We start from the raw sequence: 19,495 nt of genomic DNA on the forward strand, positions 1-19,495 counted from the left end.
CCCTCCCACAACAACCACCCTCCCACAACGACCACCCTCCCACAACGACCACCCTCCCACAACGACCACCCTCCCACAACAACCACCCTCCCACAACGACCACCCTCCCACAACTACCACCCTCCCACAACAACCACCCTCCCACAACGACCACCCTCCCACAACGACCACCCTCCCACAACAACCACCCTCCCACAACGACCACCCTCCCACAACGACCACCCTCCCACAACGACCACCCTCCCACAACGACCACCCTCCCACAACAACCACCCTCCCACAACGACCACCCTCCCACAACAACCACCCTCCCACAACAACCACCCTCCCACAACTACCACCCTCCCACAACGACCACCCTCCCACAACGACCACCCTCCCACAACGACCACCCTCCCACAACGACCACCCTCCCACAACGACCACCCTCCCACAACAACCACCCTCCCACAACAACCACCCTCCCACAACAACCACCCTCCCACAACAACCACCCTCCCACAACAACCACCCTCCCACAACGACCACCCTCCCACAACGACCACCCTCCCACAACGACCACCCTCCCACAACGACCACCCTCCCACAACGACCACCCTCCCACAACAACCACCCTCCCACAACAACCACCCTCCCACAACAACCACCCTCCCACAACAACCACCCTCCCACAACCACCACCCTCCCACAACGACCACTCCCAAGTATCCCAGACAAGTTTTTCTTCTATATTTTCCCCATTCCAAAGAGACCACCTGTCTATTGCGACCGCTGTGGGTTGATCACTGGTGTGGACATTGTAGATAGGTTCGACTGTACCTAACCAAAGTTGTAGATAGGTTCGACTGTACCTAACCAAGGTAAAACTAAGGCTATTTTCTACTTTGACACTTGAAAATACATTCACATGCCTGAGGACTGCTGGTGTAAGGTGAGAGTATATATTTAGAAATGAACAAATGTGTTTGTTTGAGAACTAAAAGAAGTACCCCCAAGCCTTTATGCAATTGAAAGAAAAAGGCATTAACTTTTGCATGGATAGGTCATAAAGATGTTGCTAATGGTTTAAACAAAACTTTATTCAATTTTTATCATGACAAAAAACAATGCATGGCTGTTAAGACTACTAACTCAAGCATATAATGTTGCTAATGATGTTATTCTTTGGCAGCTGACTTTGCCAGCAAAGACATCGTCCAGGACTTGAATCGTCTTTTGCGCTTCAAGAAAGGAGATCAGAACAGCAGCGCTACACTCCGTAAGTATATGTTGTGTGCACAAGTAAAGGATAGTACATGTTCTGTAGCAGAAAACCATTCCAGAGAAAATATTTGCAAATATGAAACCTTGTATTGTTTGAATTTGACTTTTTGTCCCATTTTTTTCTTCTTAAATTTAGTCTTTTATTTATTTATTTTAGGGGGTGGATAAATTCTATGAATATTTTGGGTGTACAAATTTGAGCAATTTGTTTGCGTGTTCTCACATCCAGCCGGTCAACCAAGCTGTACTTCTCAAAAACAAGTGGACATTGAATGCAACATGTTTCCAATCCGATAACTAGAGCCACATCTTAAATTCTACTTTGCCATACTTAATGATATTGGTGGTTGTACTTGCCAGCAGTGGTCTTCTTCTTCGTTCTTGGCTGACAATCCTACGTTTTCAACGTGTATGACTGTTTTTGCCCAGCCACATTCAGGCAGCCATACACAGTTTTCAGTGGAGCCAGCAGTGGTGAACTGAATGATTAAACGTGTTTATCCTGAAGTGTTCTGTCTTCTTTTTTTTCTTTCTCTTATTCGCTCCCAGTCCTACTCATTTTAGAAATGTTTGGCATCGGCAGTCATTGAAACGCCTAAACCTTTTTTAAATCACGGAAAACTTTGCTGTTATTTTGGCAAAGTTGCCAAACTTTTTCATTGTAGGGGGAAAGATAGTGGATAGGAATGCCTTAATTTCCCACAAGTGACCTACTGTTCACAGCCTTTTTACACCCCCGGTATAGGGGTGTGTATAGGATTCGGTCCATGTGTTTGTTTGTTTGTGTTCGCATATAGATCTCAAGAATGAACGGACCGATCGTCACCAAACTTGGTGAACAGGTTCTATACATTCCTGAGACGGTCCTTACAAAAATTGGGACCAGTCAAACACACGGTTAGGGAGTTATTGGTGGATTAAAATTATACAAGGACTTATAGAGGGACATCTTAATGGTCAAAGGGAAATAACCATTCTCACTCAGTCACTGCCACCAACTGAGAAGGTTATTTCCCTTTGACGGGGGTGTTCTTTCTACCTCGGAGGAATTTCTTGGTTTTTTTCAGATTTGCCAGAGAAAATAAATTCTAGCAGCATTCCTCTATTTTGTGTATTTTGCTTCCTTGTTTTTTCCAGCTGAGGTAGACAAAACACACGCTGTTTGTGGCCTGTCTGCTGTCATAAGGTACCTTGAGGTTGGTACAATTTCAATAACATTCTCTGGGAATTGTTTCAAGATTCTGTTTGTAGTATAACACCTGCATATTGCAAACCTTTTTACCCTTGCTACAGTAATTCATCGCTATTTTTTTTCTCCAAGATTTTGGACAAAAATAACTACATTTGTCTCCGGACAATTTTACAACTTTTTGATGGTTGAGCGCAATGATTTGTAATTGTATCTCCTTCAGCTGCTGTCAGACGAGGGGAACTTTGGCCAGTTCTCACTGTCGCCCTTTGACCTTGCGCAGTACATGAAGCTGGATGCTGCGGCCGTCAGGGCCCTCAACCTTCTGCCCTCCCCCACAGAAGGTGAGATAAGATACGATAAGATAAATTGTTACATGTATTTACAAGGGTTATGATACAAGCAGTTGCTGGGTTTTTTTTACAATCAGCCCTCACCAATGAAGGAAAAAACAACAAAATCACCATCAGATCTAATGGTAATTAACGCATTATTATATCACAATCATTTGTAATTACAAAAGGGATACTTTTTGTTTGACAATCCTGAAGATCCAGTTTGACATTTGACCAGTATTAAGGGTCCTTTATACCATGCAAACAATGGCACTAAGTAAATATAAGTCATTACTAATTATTAGGTAATGCAGCATCCAACAAAAGATTCTAGTTTGAGAAAGGTGGTCAGCTGTGTAAGATAATTAACCCCTTACAGCTCCAAAGGTGCAATAATGTGACAGCGTATTTCTGCCCTCATGTTACTTGATTTACTTGTCAAACAAAAGAATGTCATCTTTGATATGAAAAAAAGTCAATTTGGTCCACTGAATTGAAGCGGTTGAAGACTGAAATTATAAAAAGTGTGTAAGTCCTCCCAAGAGACAAATGAAATTTGAGATTACTGTCAGATCTCCCTGAAAATTGTAAATCAAATGGGTGTGATCAAACTCTCCTGAACCTCTTTGCAGTGAAGATCAGAAAAGACAAAGAAGTCAACATTCTGTACTATACACAGAAGGACTAATCAGCCAATCTGCTTTTATTTTTACACTTACAACAAAACATCTGTTTTAGATATTTGATGTTTATTCGTCAGGGGGAAACAAGAACCACAGCATCCTGGGTCTGTTGAACTGTTGTCGCACACCTCAGGGCCAGCGACTCTTGGCTCAGTGGGTCAAGCAGCCTCTGATGGACATCAACAAGATCGGTGAGTGCCTCATGGAAGTCATCAATGGTGGCAAAGTAATGTTAAATTAATAAATGTCCATGAACAAGTACTGTATGACCAAATATGATTTTTTTTACAAGCACTACCTGGCTGGCCTTGTTCTAGCTCATTCGACCAGAACCAGCGTAGCACACATTTCTTGAAACGGAAAGACCTTTGTAAAATAGATAATGTATTGTAGCTGTCTATCTAAAAGATTCTGTATTGCAACTATTTCAGAGGAACGTCTGAATGTGGTGTCCATCATGCTGGAAGATTCCGGTCTGCGCCAGACACTGCAGGATGAACAGTTGCGCAGAGTACCAGACCTGCAGAGGATGGCCAAGAAATTCCAGCGCCGAAAAGCAACCCTCCAGGTAACGTTTACTTGAATCTCCGAGTTTCAAGTCAGCCTGGAAATGTGCAAAATGTCTGGTTTTTGGTGAGAACTGTGCTGTCTGTTCCTTATTGATCTGGTTTCAGAAGCTACAGTGGATCTCCCCCACCCCTCCAACAGTCTGAAAAAACAAAAAGGGTCGGTATACAGGAGGGGGTCTTACAATGGGGAAAATCAGACATTATGAACAATGAATCTGAAAAAGCAACTTCTTCAAATTTGTGTCTCAGATTCAGAACCCAGAAGTGGTGGATCAAACTAGAAGTGCTCAACTACTATTAGTATCAGTCAACACGCGGTGATACATATGCCCTTTGACCTTTTCTTGGGGGTATCCCGTACTAAAAATAGAAAACTGGATTCTGGGAAAGCTGTTCAAGGGCACCTACGCACTATATTCGATTTTCAGTACACGACTCAAAACCTTTACGAATAAATCAAAATGAATGAAATACAAGAATAAATAGATTAGAAAAGAAGAAAAATAAGTTGAAAAATTAAGTAAAAAAAGTTTTTAAAAATTCTTGCCTTTTACGGGACTCGAACCCGCCGGGACAGGGGGCAAGCGTTTTACCACTGAGCCAACCCCGCACACAATTGCCAGGCATGTAAATAAGAACTTGAACTGCAAACATACGTTAAACGTGGCTTCTCGAGCATGTGTTGATTCTTCGGTTTTCGAGTTTCTCCGTTCGTATTTGTGTTTTGTACGTTTTCTTGATCTCATCATTACATGTAGTCGCGATGATATCCATAGGGCATTTCACACAAGCCGATGTTACTAAAAAATAGAATGGGTAATTCTGGGAAATTGACCGCTGGAAGTACTCAATAAGTATGCTACTTTTTGATTATTTCTATTCATTAGATCATCCAAAACGTTTGTAATGAATAAAATAAAAAAATTACAAATTAAAAAAAAGTTTTAAAAAAGTTTAAAAAAAATTAATTAAAAATTGCCGTCGAAGAGGATCGAACCCGGGACCACCAATGTAAGGAAAAGTGATCGGGCGCTTTACCAACTCAGCTATTCTGCCGTACTGTTGGCAAGGGAGATTTTAACTTCTAACAAATATCACACTCGAGTTCTCAAGTGTGGGGATCAGTATTGACTCGACTCGAGTTTCCGAGTCTCTCTTTTTGTATTTGTGTACTATTCTCTTTATTTTACTGTTGGAGGCAAGTTAAGCTAATAATAACTGACCCTATGCTCTCGTTCACTGCGTGTAAGTTTGGAAAGCAATATCAAGTAGCGTTAATTTCAAGCGTGACAGACATTAGGCAAAAAAAAAAAAATAGGTGTGGTTACGGTAACATAGCCACAAAAAAATAGGGTAGGAAAGTAGGCAATTACTTTTTTTTTCTTTTCTTTTTTTTCTAATGTGTACAAATTAAACCTACTTGACAGGGAAATAAGTGTGCGACTCGGACGATTTCGCTTTCATTGCGTTTTCTGCACTCGTTTTTGTTTTGTTTTTTTGACAAATGTAATAAATAGTTATAGGGTCGGCCCCTAAAAATAGGGTAGGTCGGGTTACCGTAACCACACCTATTTTTTTTTTTAGGCCTTATGTTGTTGTCTGGCTCCAGAAAGGCGCTGACGTCATTGCATGAAAGGATTTGCCTACCCAGAATCCTAAATTCTTGATGACATACAAAGGATTTTGTTCGGGAGGACGACGATCTATGGATGGTTTATTATATAAAGGGAAGCAAGTAGTTAAAAACGGGCGTCGACAGAGCCAATGAACAGTAATATCAACTTGTAGTTCTCATTCACTTGTGAGAACCCAAATGAAATTGAGATCAGCTGTTATAGTAAAAGCTAGTGATAAAATTTCTCCTGAATTTTCTTCACCTTGTCTTTCGAACTTTTGGGTTGAGCAAGTGAGGTTGATATTGCAAAAGAACACCTAGATGGTGTCCGATTGGAGTAACCAATTGCAAGGCTGTGGTTATTTTGGCAGGACTGTTACCGTGTGTACCAAGCAATCGACAGAATGCCGTACCTGGTGGAGGCACTGGAGGGCTACACGGGGCAGCACAAGTCTCTCATCATGGACGTCTTCAGCAACCCTATCAAGGTCAGCAAGATTGTTGATTGTTCTGACATTTACAGCTTTCACTCTGTCTGTTGGTCTCTCTGTCCTTCTGTCCGCACTTCAATCTCTGGTGTTTTGGGGCGGATTGAGCTGAATTTGATTTGTAGACGAGATACACCAGGTATACTTTTAAATATCTTCTATGTACGTAAGGCATGGGCTATTGCGAATCCAAACAAAGTATAATAACCCTACTGTTTCTTTGTTGAAACTGCTACAACTTGACTTGCTGCGAGAGTGAGAGGCAATGTGTACAGTTGAGTATAATTGTTTCTTTTCAAGTTTCTCCAAAGAATGTCAGTTTTGAAAAGTCCAGTGAGGCTTCAACATTCAAGGTATTGATTCTTATGAATCTTAGACAGCTACATTCAGTCTTCAGAGGTCTTAGCACATTTTCTGGGTCGTGGCATGTTTTTTGGGGAAATGACTGCTTGAAATGAATTGTTGTTGCAATATATGTGCAGGAGCTGCTGTTGGACTTTGCCAAGTTCCAAGAAATGGTGGAGAGCACTTTGGACCTCAGTGTGGTGGACCAGCATGAGTTTGTCATCAAGCCAGACTTTGATGAAAACCTGGCTGGTAAGATTGTTTTTATCTGTGTGTTTGTGTGTGTGTGTGTGTGTGTGTGTGTGTGTGTGTGTGACATTACCAGTCATGTGGACATGCACAGTTTGGCTTAGTTAATATCCCTACTCTTGTCTTTTTATTTCTTTGTATGATTATCTATAACCTTATCTCTCTCAACTTTGGTTTGATTTCTCACATTATTTTGTTTCTTCGGAGGCTGCGTTTCAAGTTTGGTGTGTGTGTGTTCTATTCTATTCTATTCATTGCACTACCATGTTAATCTGTGTTCTGTTGTCAAGAGCACAACATATCAAAGGTATTGCTGACAGTTTGCTAATTTTGAAATGAATCATTGATTTTCAGCATATTGATGCCTATTCTTCTTTTACAGCTTTGAGGGAGAAAACAAATGAACTTGAAGACAGCATGAAGGCTCAGTTGAACAAAGTAAGTTAGTTTTCCTTCTAATTGCAGTTATTCTTTGGCTGTTTTTGCTTTTCTGTTTTGTTGTGAATGCATGCGTGTTTTGCCTGTTTTTGTCAGTAGAATGGGATGTGTGTGTGAGTGGGGTTTGTGAGGTATTTACTTTTTGATACATTGTATAGTTTCAATGTCTGAGGTATGGCATTTTGAGTGAATTAAGTTACATAAATCAGTCTCATGGATTGTTTGGGTACAGTGGAACCTGCCTTTAACAGCCACTAAAGGGACAAATCAAAAGTGGTTATTACAGGCAGATAGTCGCAATGGAAAGGTCAATTATGTACGGAAAAACCTAGTTGGGGATATTTTGCGCAGACCAGGGAACCCATACGATTTTGCTGTATTTTGTACGCGTGATTGTCTAGAAAACAATCAGTACGGTCAGTGAAAAAAAAATACAAGAAAAATCCCTAGACTACTCGTCTTCACAAGCGCATCCCGAAGCTGATCCGGTATTTTGACACATGATTGACACATGATTGACACATGATTGACACATGATTGACACATGATTACAGTTTTTGTCAGTAAACATTGAAAGAAGCATTTGTTTTAAATGTAATCTTAATTAACGGTGTGACGGACGCGTGTGAAGCATGTTTGAATCATGGATGTTCAAATGCTGTGTGGAGTACGCTCAGTTTTTTTTTCTCAATATACCAAGTTTGTTTGAGAACACTCCAAGTGCAAAACAGGGGTTCCCAGGTCTGTTTGTGGTGGTCGTAACGGGCAGGTTGTTGTTATCAAGAGGTGCATGGTCATCAGGGCAGATTGGTATCAAGAGGTGCATGGTCATCAGGGCAGATTCATCTGTACCAGGTTTTTTGCATACTGTTAATTAAACAATAATTGATATGTGTGTGTGTAATTGTTGTTGTTCAGGTGGCGCGGGACCTTGGTCTGGAACCCAACAAGACGGTGAAGCTGGAAAACAACAACCAGCTGGGCTTTTTCTTCAGGGTCACAAGAAAGGTTGGTTTCTGTGCTAAGAAGGGTACATCTTCATTTAGGCGAAGAAGAAAAATTCAATGTTTCCGATTCCCTGATTCTTCTTTCGAGCATGTTCATAACCTCTGTAAATTTATCCCAATTTTAAGACTCCCTCTTTTATAAGACCAGATTGTTGGAGGTCTCAAGAGGGGAGTTCCACTGTAGCTGTCAGGGGCGGGGATATAGCTCAGTTGGTAGCGCGCTGGATTTGTATTCAGTTGGCCGCTGTCAGCGTGAGTTCGATCCCAGGTTTGGCGGAAATTTATTTCACAGAGTCAACTTTGTGTGCAGACTCTCTTCGGTGTCCGAACCTCCCCCCGTGTACACTACATTGAGTGTGCACGTTAAAGATCCCACGATTGACAAAAGGGTCTTTCCTGGCAAAATTGCTTAGGCACAGTTAATAATTGTCTACCTATACCCGTGTGACTTGGAATAATAGGCCGTGAAAGGTAAATATGCGCCGAAATGGCTGCAATCTACTGGCCGTATAAAATTTCATCTCACACGGCATCACTGCAGAGCGCCTAGAACTGTACCCACGGAATATGCGCGATATAATACTCATTGATTGATTGATTATGCGTCTTGAAAGCATATTCATATGTTAGCGCATGGATGCCCTTGCTGTTGTTTTAAGGATGAGAAGGCGCTGCGGAATAAATAACTAAAAAACAAGTAATCGTGAGAACAGTTTTGGGATCTGTTCAGAGCATGTTGATATTTGACAGCATGGAATGATGAATGCCCTTGCTGTTGTTTTAAGGATGAGAAGGCGCTGCGGAACAACAAGAACTACCGCACCATTGACACCAACAAGAACGGGGTTCGATTCCACAACACCGCAGTGCGTCAGTTCAACGAGGAATACCTGCAGGCCAAGGAAGACTACAATGAGCAGCAGAAGAGTGTTGTCACGGAGATCATTGGTATTGCTGGTGAGTTGCTTCCCTTATTCTCTTTTCATTGATAAGGCCCACTCCGCCTTGTGTAAACACTTTGTCTCGCCATCTCAGATCTGACCAGGCTTTTACATGGAGTAAGACCACCCCTTCACTTGCATTGATCACATACCTTTTGCATGGAATAAGACAACCCCCACCCCTCCACTTGCATTGATCACATACCTTTTACATGGAATAAGACCACCCCTCCACTTGCATTGATCACATACCTTTTACATGGAATAATACCACCCCTCCACTTGCATTGATCACATACCTTTTACATAGAATAAGACCACCCCTCCACTTGCATTGATCACATACCTTTTACATGGAATAAGACCACCCCTCCACTTGCATTGATCACATACCTTTTACATGGAATAATACCACCCCTCCACTTGCATTGATCACATACCTTTTACATAAAATAAGACCACCCCTCCACTTGCATTGATCACATACCTTTTACATAAAATAAGACCACCCCTCCACTTGCATGGATCACATACCTTTTACATAAAATAAGACCACCCCTCCACTTGCATGGATCACATACCTTTTACATAAAATAAGACCACCCCTCCACTTGGTCACATACCTTTTACATGGAATAAGACAACCCCTCCACTTGCATTGATCACATACCTTTTACATGGAATAACGACTGGGTGGCTGAGTGGTAACGCACTTGCGCTCGGAAGCGAGAGGTTGCGAGTTCGACCCTGGGTCAGGGCGTTAGCAATTTTCTCTCCCCTTTCCTAACCTAGGTGGTGGGTTCAAGTGCTAGTCTTTCGGATGAGACGAAAAACCGAGGTCCCTTCGTGTACACTACATTGGGGTGTGCACGTTAAAGATCCCACGATTGACAAAAGGGTCTTTCCTGGCAAAATTGTATAGGCATAGATAAAAAATGTCCACCAAAATACCGGTGTGACTTGGAATAATAGGCCGTGAAAAGCAGGATACAGTAGAGCCTCCCTATTAAGACCTTCCTTATTACGACTCCCTCTAAGTTAGGACTTTAAATTTCATGACCGATCCTTTTTACTCTGTTTACATCCTCTGTACTACGACTACCTCCTTAACCCGACATACGACTGACAAATCATGGTCAAATGCGACTTTGTTATTCCCGAGAAGAAGTTCAAAACTGTGCAAATCTTGATATTGTTTTGGAAATTGAGCAAACAGTTGACGAGCACTGCGATGTCGTCAGCTCAAATAGGCTCCACCGCAAGCGTTATTTTCCCTGTTGACATAGTCACGATTTCCAGTTCCGATTTTACTGTCCATTTCCGCAAACAACACAACGTGAGCTGAGTTTAAAATGTCGACTCCACAAAAACCATCGGGAAAAAGAAAGGCGCTGACTCTAGCGGACCGGATGAAAGTCGTTGAACGCCATTCAAAGGGTGAAACGTGCATCGCCATCGCAACGTCTCTGCAGGTGGGAAAAACCCAAATTCAATCGATTATCAGGGAGAAAGACTCTGTCCTTGCGCGATGGGAGAGGGGTGGTGAGAGGGGGCACACCTTCCCAGCACTGAGAATTCGGTTATCTAGAGCAGCCATCTATAAATAGCCCAGCCAGCTGCACATAGCAGCCAGCCAGTCACTGAGGGTCAGTGCCAACAACAAACTGGCCTGTTTGACCGTAGCTGTAATACTCTTACTTACAACTTTATTTAATGATAGCTGAGCCGTTTGTTGCATTTTTTTCTTGAAATTTGACACATGACTAGATCGATTTCTGCAGATACCACTCAATGCAATTGTAATCCCATTTGAATTTGGTAAGAAGTATTTATCAGTTCTAACTGATTGAGGTCCTTTGGTGTGTTTTGAAAGTGTTAGCACAGGAGTTTGTCATCATTAAAAAATAGCCTCATACACATGACACACTACAGACATGATACAGTTTTGTTTTAGATGCAACAAGCATGCTAAACACAGTACAGCAAGCAGAATGAATGAAGCAAGCCTTACCTTTGCACCAGAAAGTAGAAACTGCTAATCCAATACACCTGCACTCCATTGTATCGTATACAACTTTCACAATTCATTTTGACGGCATCAACATTAGCACAGTCCACACAAAAACAACAAAATAAAACAGCACAGATACCAACACATTCACTTTCCTTTAGATAAGGCACATATTCATTCCAGTAGTGCTTGCTTTCCACAGAACAGAGAGCACAGTGAGTGGGAGTAGACACTCCTCCCAAAGTACTGACCAAACCCATGACCCCCCCCCCCCCCCCCCTTTTTTTCCCCAGGCAAGTCTTGCTTCCCTAGAACTGTTTATTGCAACCAGCAGCATAGCAACTCTGCCAACAGGTCTAGGTACAGTGGTCGCCGCTTAAAGACTCCCATTGAGCTCAACCCATAGGTTTAAGGCTTTTTCAGCTGTTGCAGCGTATAAAAATTAGGTGTTCTACCAACTGGGGCTATTCAAATCTTTGTAGTTTGTCAGAAATCAATAATTGAAGATAGTTTCGAAATAAACCCATACCCTTCGCCGTGATATTTTTAGAACAGTCACGTGACAGTGTATAGCGAGGCGATTCTATGTTTAGAACATTTACCGGAAACGGATTTCCCCTACAAACAAAGATGGCTTCTCAAGATGTGAAAGATCGTCTTCGATCTATGCCTCCAAAAGTATGTTTGCCTCCTACACCACCTGCTGTGCCTGTTGCCAGAGTTGCAAGCACGGCTTCGGCCAAGAAAAAAAAGAAAAAGCTGAGGGAGAAATTGAAAGTTTGTTTGACCAGCCAATTCGAACGATGGGGGGCCCTCCGAGGACAGGTGTTTGCCAAGACACCTCATTTGTTGAAACCTCACAACAGATCAAAAGCAGACACGGAACTTTCTAGAATCCTCATGGACGCGTAAGTATCGTTTAAATTCAATTCAAATTCCTCCTTTGTTCTTGTCATTTGCTTGTTTTGTTTTCTCTTTGAGTACCATGTTTTCAAATAATAATTTACAGTGACAGTGTGACGAACATTCGTTTCAAAACCAAAGTGTTGTTTCCAGTCAATCAGTGCTTTCTTGACTACTGTACTTCTTTTTCTGTTTTAGGTACGAACGAACTCAAGAGGCCGCATTGACTGACCCTCAACCAGGATGTTCTACTTGGGATATTGAAAGCAGGTCAGTGTCAATTGATACATTGTGAAAGTCAGCTTCACACAGAGCTCTGATGTACATTTACCAATTTGCTCAGCTGGGTGTAGTGAATGTAGGAACCGAATTTATTTCAAAGTGCATGGATTTTGTTTTTGTTCTTATTCAACAGAGCTGTGCAGAGACCAGACTTTGCTAAACAGCCTCCGCAGAAAACTTCCACCCCAGGGCAGCTCCTGCAGCAAGCGAAAGTCAGCACCACCCCCGACCTCTCCTCTGTCCCTAGTTCGTCCAAGCCGTGGTAAATATATATATGTACTTTGTAAATTGATACTCATACTCATAGACCGTTTATTGACAGTAAATGGGGTTCACAAAAACTTAAAAAAGAAATGTTGGGAAGATTGGTTTCAGATTTTGTTCAGTTTGTCAGTTTGCTAGTTTCATGCATTTAAACACATTTTAATCAGGTGATGGTCAGAGTTGATTGTTTGACATTTTTCAGTACACCTTTATCAGGTGTGGAGCCATTCGAGGAGGAGCCAGAACTTGAGATTGAAAAGTGAGTGCATTTACTGAACATGGTGCAGTGTTGATTTTGGTTGGCTGGTTACACCGGTTGTATATTGTCTCCCTTGCACAAATAACTGTCTTGTTTAAATCAAAAACCGCTATCTATTTACAAAGTTCTAAATGCTAAACTTTAAATCGTCTCCACAAGTGCCAGTGGGTTCACATTATCGATTGATTCAAGGTGTGTTAAATAGTCAAATCATATTTATAAATAACTTTTTTTTTCAATTATAGGACTGATCAGCCTGCCAAAGAAGGGAAAGGGATGAGGTCAAAACGGTAAGCTTGTCATTGTTTGTTATCTGCATTTGAGTTGAGTTGGCAAACTGTCGGCCAGAGATCAACACCAGCCGGTTACCTCAGTTTACAATGACGGCAGTCATTAGTGTCTACTATTGTTGATTGTTGAGTTGGTTGCTGGTTTAGTTATACCAATTATTACTTCTTGTTTTTTCAAGATAATGAAATGTAATGTCAACAGAAACTGGATACTGTTGAGGGGTGTTTTGATTTACCCAGTACATCTAGTTCTTGTTTGCATGTTTTAATACATTATAATTACCATTTTTATGTTTACAGGCAGAACATTGACCGCTCCTTTGTCAACCCTCTCAAGTAAGTGTAGTATTATTAAAAAAGCTAATTTGTAAAGAACCATGTGAAAATAATAATGATGAAAAACAAGACACACACACAAACAATGAGAATATTCTGATAATAAAGGTCATTTGATGATTTTTTATGTTTTCGGAGATACATGTAGTAGTATTATAGATTGGCACTGCAGGCACATTTTTTCTTGTTTGTCAGTTGACAACTTACATTATTATTTTGAGTGATGCTAACTTTGTTTTCAATGTCTCTCTTGTGCAGCATCACTGTTGAATTCAGTGATTTAACCTGTGATGGTGATTTAGATGGTGATGACAGCGACTTTGATGTCGATGATATCGAGCTGGAATCTCAAGACGCCAGTTTTTTTCTCACCATGGATGTGTATGTTTTGCATTTCTTATTAATGTGTTGCTTTTGTAAGAATAAAACAAATTCTAATCTATTTCATTTGTATGTAATGTATACATGAATTTATACATTTATGTTGTAAAATGATTAAAATGGTTTCATTCTTCTAGGGAAGTCTAATCTACATCAGACTGTATTGCACACTGAATGTTATTATTATTTTTTATTTATTCCTATGTGTCAGGGATGAAAAGTATGCCAAGGAGGCAGACGAGGTGGCCTTTGAGGAGGTGGCGTACGGCCAGCAGGAGGACGAAGAGACAGGTGATGCTGACACTGCGGAGGAGGTGGAGTTAGGACCAGGCATCACCAGGATAGCCACAGCAGACCAGTGCCAGGACATTTGCAACAGCACACTGTGCCTAGCATTTGTCCACCAACTAAAGGCACTGGCTGCTGTGAGCATCAGGAAATGCTCCACTGCTGGGTGTGAGCATGTTCCTGCCGTGAAGGAGGGCTTCACAGGCTCAGCACTGTACCTCAGATGGGTGAGAACATTTTATTTTTTACTCACATGCGAAGCAAAAGTCAGTCTATGTACTCACCTGGTTCATCTGTCCGTCTGGCCGTTCATTCGTTAAAAACTAAAATGTTGAATTTATCTTGGACACTACTAAGTCTAACAGCACTAAATGTGGCATGATGGTTCAGATTTCAGAATGCACTTAGGCTTCATCAACTCATTATGTTTGTACATGTATATGTTCCTAGTAATCCTACTGACAGTGACACATTGAATTTTTATAAAGTCATTTGCATTTTTGTTTTTTTCAAATCTGATCTGTGAATTTCAGGAATGTGTGAAAGGCCATGTGAGCCACACATGGTGTGCCCAGCCCACCCTGCCCAACAAAATTCACTGTGGTGATTTTCTAGTCAGCACATGTATCCTCCTAAGTGGAAATAATTATGCCAAGCTGGCGTTGTGGGCGAAGGTGCTGAACCTGCCCTTTCCTGGTGCTACCTTCCACCAGGCTGTCCAGAAACATTATGTGGTGCAGGTAATTAAAAAACAGTTAAAAAATAATTTATAATGTGTGTGTATAAAATGGAAAGAAAATGGAATTTGGATATTGATAGTTGTGTTGTTTATGTTTGCCTGCCAGTTTGTGTTAATATCTATGCATGTTTGTTTTTACCTGTTTAAATATTGTAAAGCGCTATGAGTAGATTGTCTAGAAACGCGCTATATAAATGTCCATTATTATTATTATTATTATTATTGATCTCTATCTTTATCTCTAGCAAACTCAAAGCGCGGCAAAGGTTGCACTATACAGGCGCCCTACTCACGGCCCAACGGGGATTTGAACCCGGGTTGCTGTATCCCTGGGGAATCGTGTTCACCACAGAACCAACCGGCCACCCTAGTTACAAATGATGTTTAGAAACTAAAAGCAACCCATTCTCGTTATGTATTCAGATGTTTTGTAACAAGTATGGCATTTTTTGTTGTTGTCTAGAACAGTTGACATAGTCTAGTCTGTGAGGCAAAATTCTTGCTTTGTGTGTCCCTCAGTGACTGTCCCAACTCACAAGAATATAGATATATAACTTTGTTTTCCATTTATCATAAAGGCTGTGAAGGACACATGGAAGGACCACCAACGAGCCATCTTCGACTCATTGGCAGAGCAAAATTTGGTTGTTCTGGGTGAGTGTTTGTTGTTCTTTTGTGATTTATGTTTGACCCCTTTGTCACTGTTGTGCCATTTCAGAAATATAATGTATCCAATGCTGTAGACTTAACCCAACCCCACCCCCCACCCCCCCAACCCCACAATAATATTGAAATGAATGTCTAAAATCAACTTTATATTTTCTATTTTATTTCTCAAAAGCAAAACATGATGTGATGCAGGACATAATATTCAATTTTGGACATTGTATCAAGGCGTGCTTGCTTTTGAGAAATAGACTGAAAGAAAAAGTTACATTTTCATGTAACCCACTGAAATTGACTTCCTGTTGTCAAGTGACGGCAGAGCACTTTTTATTGAACATTTATTTTGTTATGTCATTCCATTTTTGTGTGTGTGTGTGTGCAGGAGATGGACGCAATGATTCACCAGGTCAGTACGATTATTGCAGACCTGCATTATTCAATGACCCAATATATACCATGTCCCCAATTTTACATAGTCATTGGAATATTAGAATGTGCTATTTACCATCATGTAGAATGATATAGTCTAGGCGCTTGAGTAATTGGCTTGCCTGTGTTCTCGTAACCATGTTAACAAACAACTGAGCTTAGAAAAGCCTTGCAATTTTGATGTCCGGTCAGAGAATATTGTTTGCAGGTTTCATCATAAATGGTTACTTTTTAATGGTGCATTGAATTTTCAAATAGGTCATTGCGCACAGTACTGCAGCTACACTCTTATGGAGGCTGAGACCACAAAGATTCTCTCTGTCCAGTGTGTGGACAAACGGGAAACACAGCGAAAATCCACGAACATGGAAAGGGTTGGATTTAAGAGGGCACTGGATGAGGTAGTGCTTGAAGGTGAACGGGTGGACACCACTGTTGATGAGGTCGTCACTGATGCCCATGTGGGAATAGCTGCAGATATGAGTATGTTCTGTTTCCTCTTTTCCCCCCTTTGTGTGTGTGTGTGTGATTAACAGTCAATTATATGTTAGCGGTAATTTATTATGCAACATTTATTATCTATACATACATCAGTCCCATCTGGATGGACAGTGCAGTGAGTTAGAATGCTTAATTTCAAGATAATATACCTCTTGCCCACTTTGGGGATACAGTTTAGAGTGTGTCACCATTATTGTCTCTTTAGCAGCTGTTGTTCATTGTATTATGTGTGCATTGCTAAGCCCTTTTCATTTAATTTGGGCTGGTCATTTTAGCAAACATTTTAAAAATGTATGCACCAAATATTTGATATTGCAAATGAATATATTTTGTTCTTTGTTTTGTCAAAAAGAGGCGATCGGAAAAAAACATTCCCTTGATGTGTGGCATGTTGCCAAAAATATTGGCAAGAAGCTAGCCAAGGTACGTATGTTGTAATTGTGTTATAGTTTGATACAATTTTGAAATATTGTGAATGCTTTATTGGTTTTCTCATGTTTTCTTTGGTTTGTTTGTGTGTGTATCTTTACATTTTACATTTGCATTTTCTTCTTAGATTGCTGCAGGCAGTAAAGGTCGCAAGCTGCAAAAGTGGATCCCTTCGATAGTGAACCACTTTTGGTTCTGCTGCCAGAAGGCTGACACCAAGACAAAGTTCATGGTAACCTGTTTGGTCATTGTCTTGTTTGGTTATTTGTACGGTTTCATTTACAAATAATAATAGCACGTCAATCACAATTATGCACTAATTTCAATAGTTTGAAAAAAATCAGGCATGTATAGTTTTCTGAATGTGTCTGTTCCATTCCAGGGTATGTGGCGAGGAGTTTTGCAACATGTTTGCAACATACATTCTTGGGATGCTGGTGCCTGGTGCTGCGACCATGAAGACCTGGGCGGGGAAAGGGAGGATGGGAGGGCCTGGCTTGATCCTCAGGAAGACCGTGCCCTAGTGAAACAGCTCGCCTCTGTGGTCTTAGACCAGACTCTGATCCAGAAAGCAGAGTTGGTCATCACAAACAGGTTAGAAGATTATTATTACTCACTATTGAGGGAGAAATCAGGGAACTGTTTACAGTGTGCATGAAAGGAGATTATGTGGGTGCAACAAGTATGAACTTGTTTGTGTGGTTTTGTAATTACTAATACTCGATGTAAAAATCAGGAGTTGTAGTGCTCATACTGATGTGTGCTGGCCAACATTATACAGTGGAACTCTGTTATAGTGAATATAAGAATTTCGCTGTAACAGGGTTGATTTATATCATACAGTGAGGTAAATAAACAAGAAAACCTATCGCTACAGTATCAGCAGAACATCACTGTAAAATATTTAATGATAAGCGTGTTCACTTCTACCATTATATATAATACTTTCTTTTTACATACAGGAGCACATGCCCCCTGGAGGTGTTTCACCAACATTTGTTGATGTATGCGGGCAAAAGGTTTGCGTACACACCTCCGGTTTATGAAGCCAGGATTCTGTTGGCAGCCATGGACCACAACACTCATGCTGGTCGACCCTTGGCGACTTCAAAGGATGGCAGAAAGAAGTAAGTACATGTATTGAAACACACTCAATGCAATGTTTTTGTTGTTTGTTTTTTTCACAGGCCAAACATGTAAATTCAGGCTTCAAGTTCTAGATGTATGATCATGTCCTTGGCATGTTTAGTTATATTATGACATTCAAGGCCATTACAAGGGTTAGTGTCAAGCATTTTAGTCATAATTGTTCTTGTTCTATGTTGATAGGTATCACAGATGCTTCAATAAGAAAACCGGCCGCTGGTCGGTATTCCCTGTGAAGGTCCCAAAGACCTACCACCACATTCCAGCCCTGAAGCTGCGAATCATGGAGATGAGACTACAAGACCCGTTGCCACTGCACAGGAAAAAACCTCTGGCACAAGAGGACCCAAGGAGACTGTCAACACACCTGGCAGCAACCTCCCCACCTCCAACTAGTGAACTTGTTGCACAGAAAAAATCTCGTTTTACCTGAATGACGGTAGCAGTTGAGCTGGTAGTAGCCCAAAAGGAGGCAGAACATAAGGAAAGAGTGTCAAGTGGGATAATTATTACCTCCCTTTTTGTCTGCGGTTCTGTTACAGTTGTTTTTGACATGTGGAGAGGTACAACAATATGACACCAGTGGACTTTTGAAAGGCCCTTTTCAAGACAGCAATGTTTGTATGTGTGGGTAACCAGTAAAAATGCATAGACCCGCATAGTTCTATGGCATGGCTGTGTTTAGTTTTTTAATTTAATCTGCTGCCTTATCATGGACCCTAAATTGCGCTATTTCACCAATATAGATGGGAGGCTCTTGTATACATTGGCGAATAATGATTTTAATAATAACTTTGAAAAATAGTAATAACTTTGTGATTATACATTGGCAGACTAAATTTGCAAGAAAAGCATTTATCAATAGTTTCCAAAGCTGTATCATTTTAGTTGAGACTGTGTTGTATGATTTTCACTTCAAATTGATATCAATTGCCTTAGACTACATTTTGCTTCACAGGCTAGATTCAGGCGGCATAGAATGGCTGCAGGCACAAGAAACTCACATTGCAACACATATTATAATTGAGCATGTTGGAATGTTCGGCTGAAAATGTACCTCCCATTATAATTAAAGGAATGTCAGCGACAACCCACCTCTCAATGCAGGGACTGAGGGAGTGGTTGTGACATGGTGATCATGTTTTTTTTTTCTTTTCTTGTTTAGTTGAAAATATTGCTTGTGTACAATAATTGTTTATTCATGATACTAATGTGTGTGCGAGAGAGACTGAGGGTTTGTACAACATGTGTTAGTATATTCTTATTATGTGTGGCTGCAAGCGTGACTTAGCATATCTGTTTAGTTGGCTTTTGTACATGTTTACCTGGAAACAATATGAGAATAATGGTGGTAACGATACTTGATATTTGTCTGTCTGTTCATTTGTTTTTATGAGTGCGTTGTGGTGTGGTAATTGTGCAACAGTATGTCTGCTGAAAGAAAAGAAA

The 19,495-nt window shown here is 40.9% G+C and overlaps 2 protein-coding genes across 2 annotated transcripts in view; both read left to right on the forward strand.

Annotated features, from left to right (window-relative positions):
- LOC138963252 (DNA mismatch repair protein Msh2-like) overlaps positions 1-19,495 on the forward strand; it is a 44,712-nt gene that overhangs the window by 8,814 nt on the left and 16,403 nt on the right. The window contains exons 9-18 of the mRNA XM_070335316.1: positions 1,172-1,258; positions 2,401-2,459; positions 2,676-2,796; positions 3,548-3,661; positions 3,902-4,038; positions 6,026-6,142; positions 6,625-6,739; positions 7,119-7,174; positions 8,093-8,182; positions 8,967-9,138. Of these exons, the coding sequence (XP_070191417.1) occupies positions 1,172-1,258; positions 2,401-2,459; positions 2,676-2,796; positions 3,548-3,661; positions 3,902-4,038; positions 6,026-6,142; positions 6,625-6,739; positions 7,119-7,174; positions 8,093-8,182; positions 8,967-9,138 (1,068 nt within the window). The remainder of the gene's footprint in view (positions 1-1,171; positions 1,259-2,400; positions 2,460-2,675; positions 2,797-3,547; positions 3,662-3,901; positions 4,039-6,025; positions 6,143-6,624; positions 6,740-7,118; positions 7,175-8,092; positions 8,183-8,966; positions 9,139-19,495) is intronic.
- On the forward strand, positions 11,529-19,411 carry LOC138963253 (uncharacterized). Its single transcript, XM_070335317.1, has 17 exons — positions 11,529-12,041; positions 12,235-12,306; positions 12,452-12,580; positions 12,785-12,841; positions 13,087-13,131; positions 13,432-13,467; positions 13,726-13,848; positions 14,060-14,363; positions 14,670-14,876; positions 15,454-15,529; positions 15,924-15,947; positions 16,229-16,453; positions 16,824-16,894; positions 17,028-17,132; positions 17,283-17,494; positions 17,863-18,027; positions 18,230-19,411. Exons 1-17 carry the CDS (start codon positions 11,719-11,721, stop codon positions 18,477-18,479), a joined length of 2,424 nt encoding a protein of 807 aa, XP_070191418.1. The 5' UTR covers positions 11,529-11,718; the 3' UTR covers positions 18,480-19,411.

The sequence above is a fragment of the Littorina saxatilis genome, linkage group LG3, assembly GCF_037325665.1.
Source record: "Littorina saxatilis isolate snail1 linkage group LG3, US_GU_Lsax_2.0, whole genome shotgun sequence".
NCBI lineage: Eukaryota > Metazoa > Mollusca > Gastropoda > Littorinimorpha > Littorinidae > Littorina > Littorina saxatilis.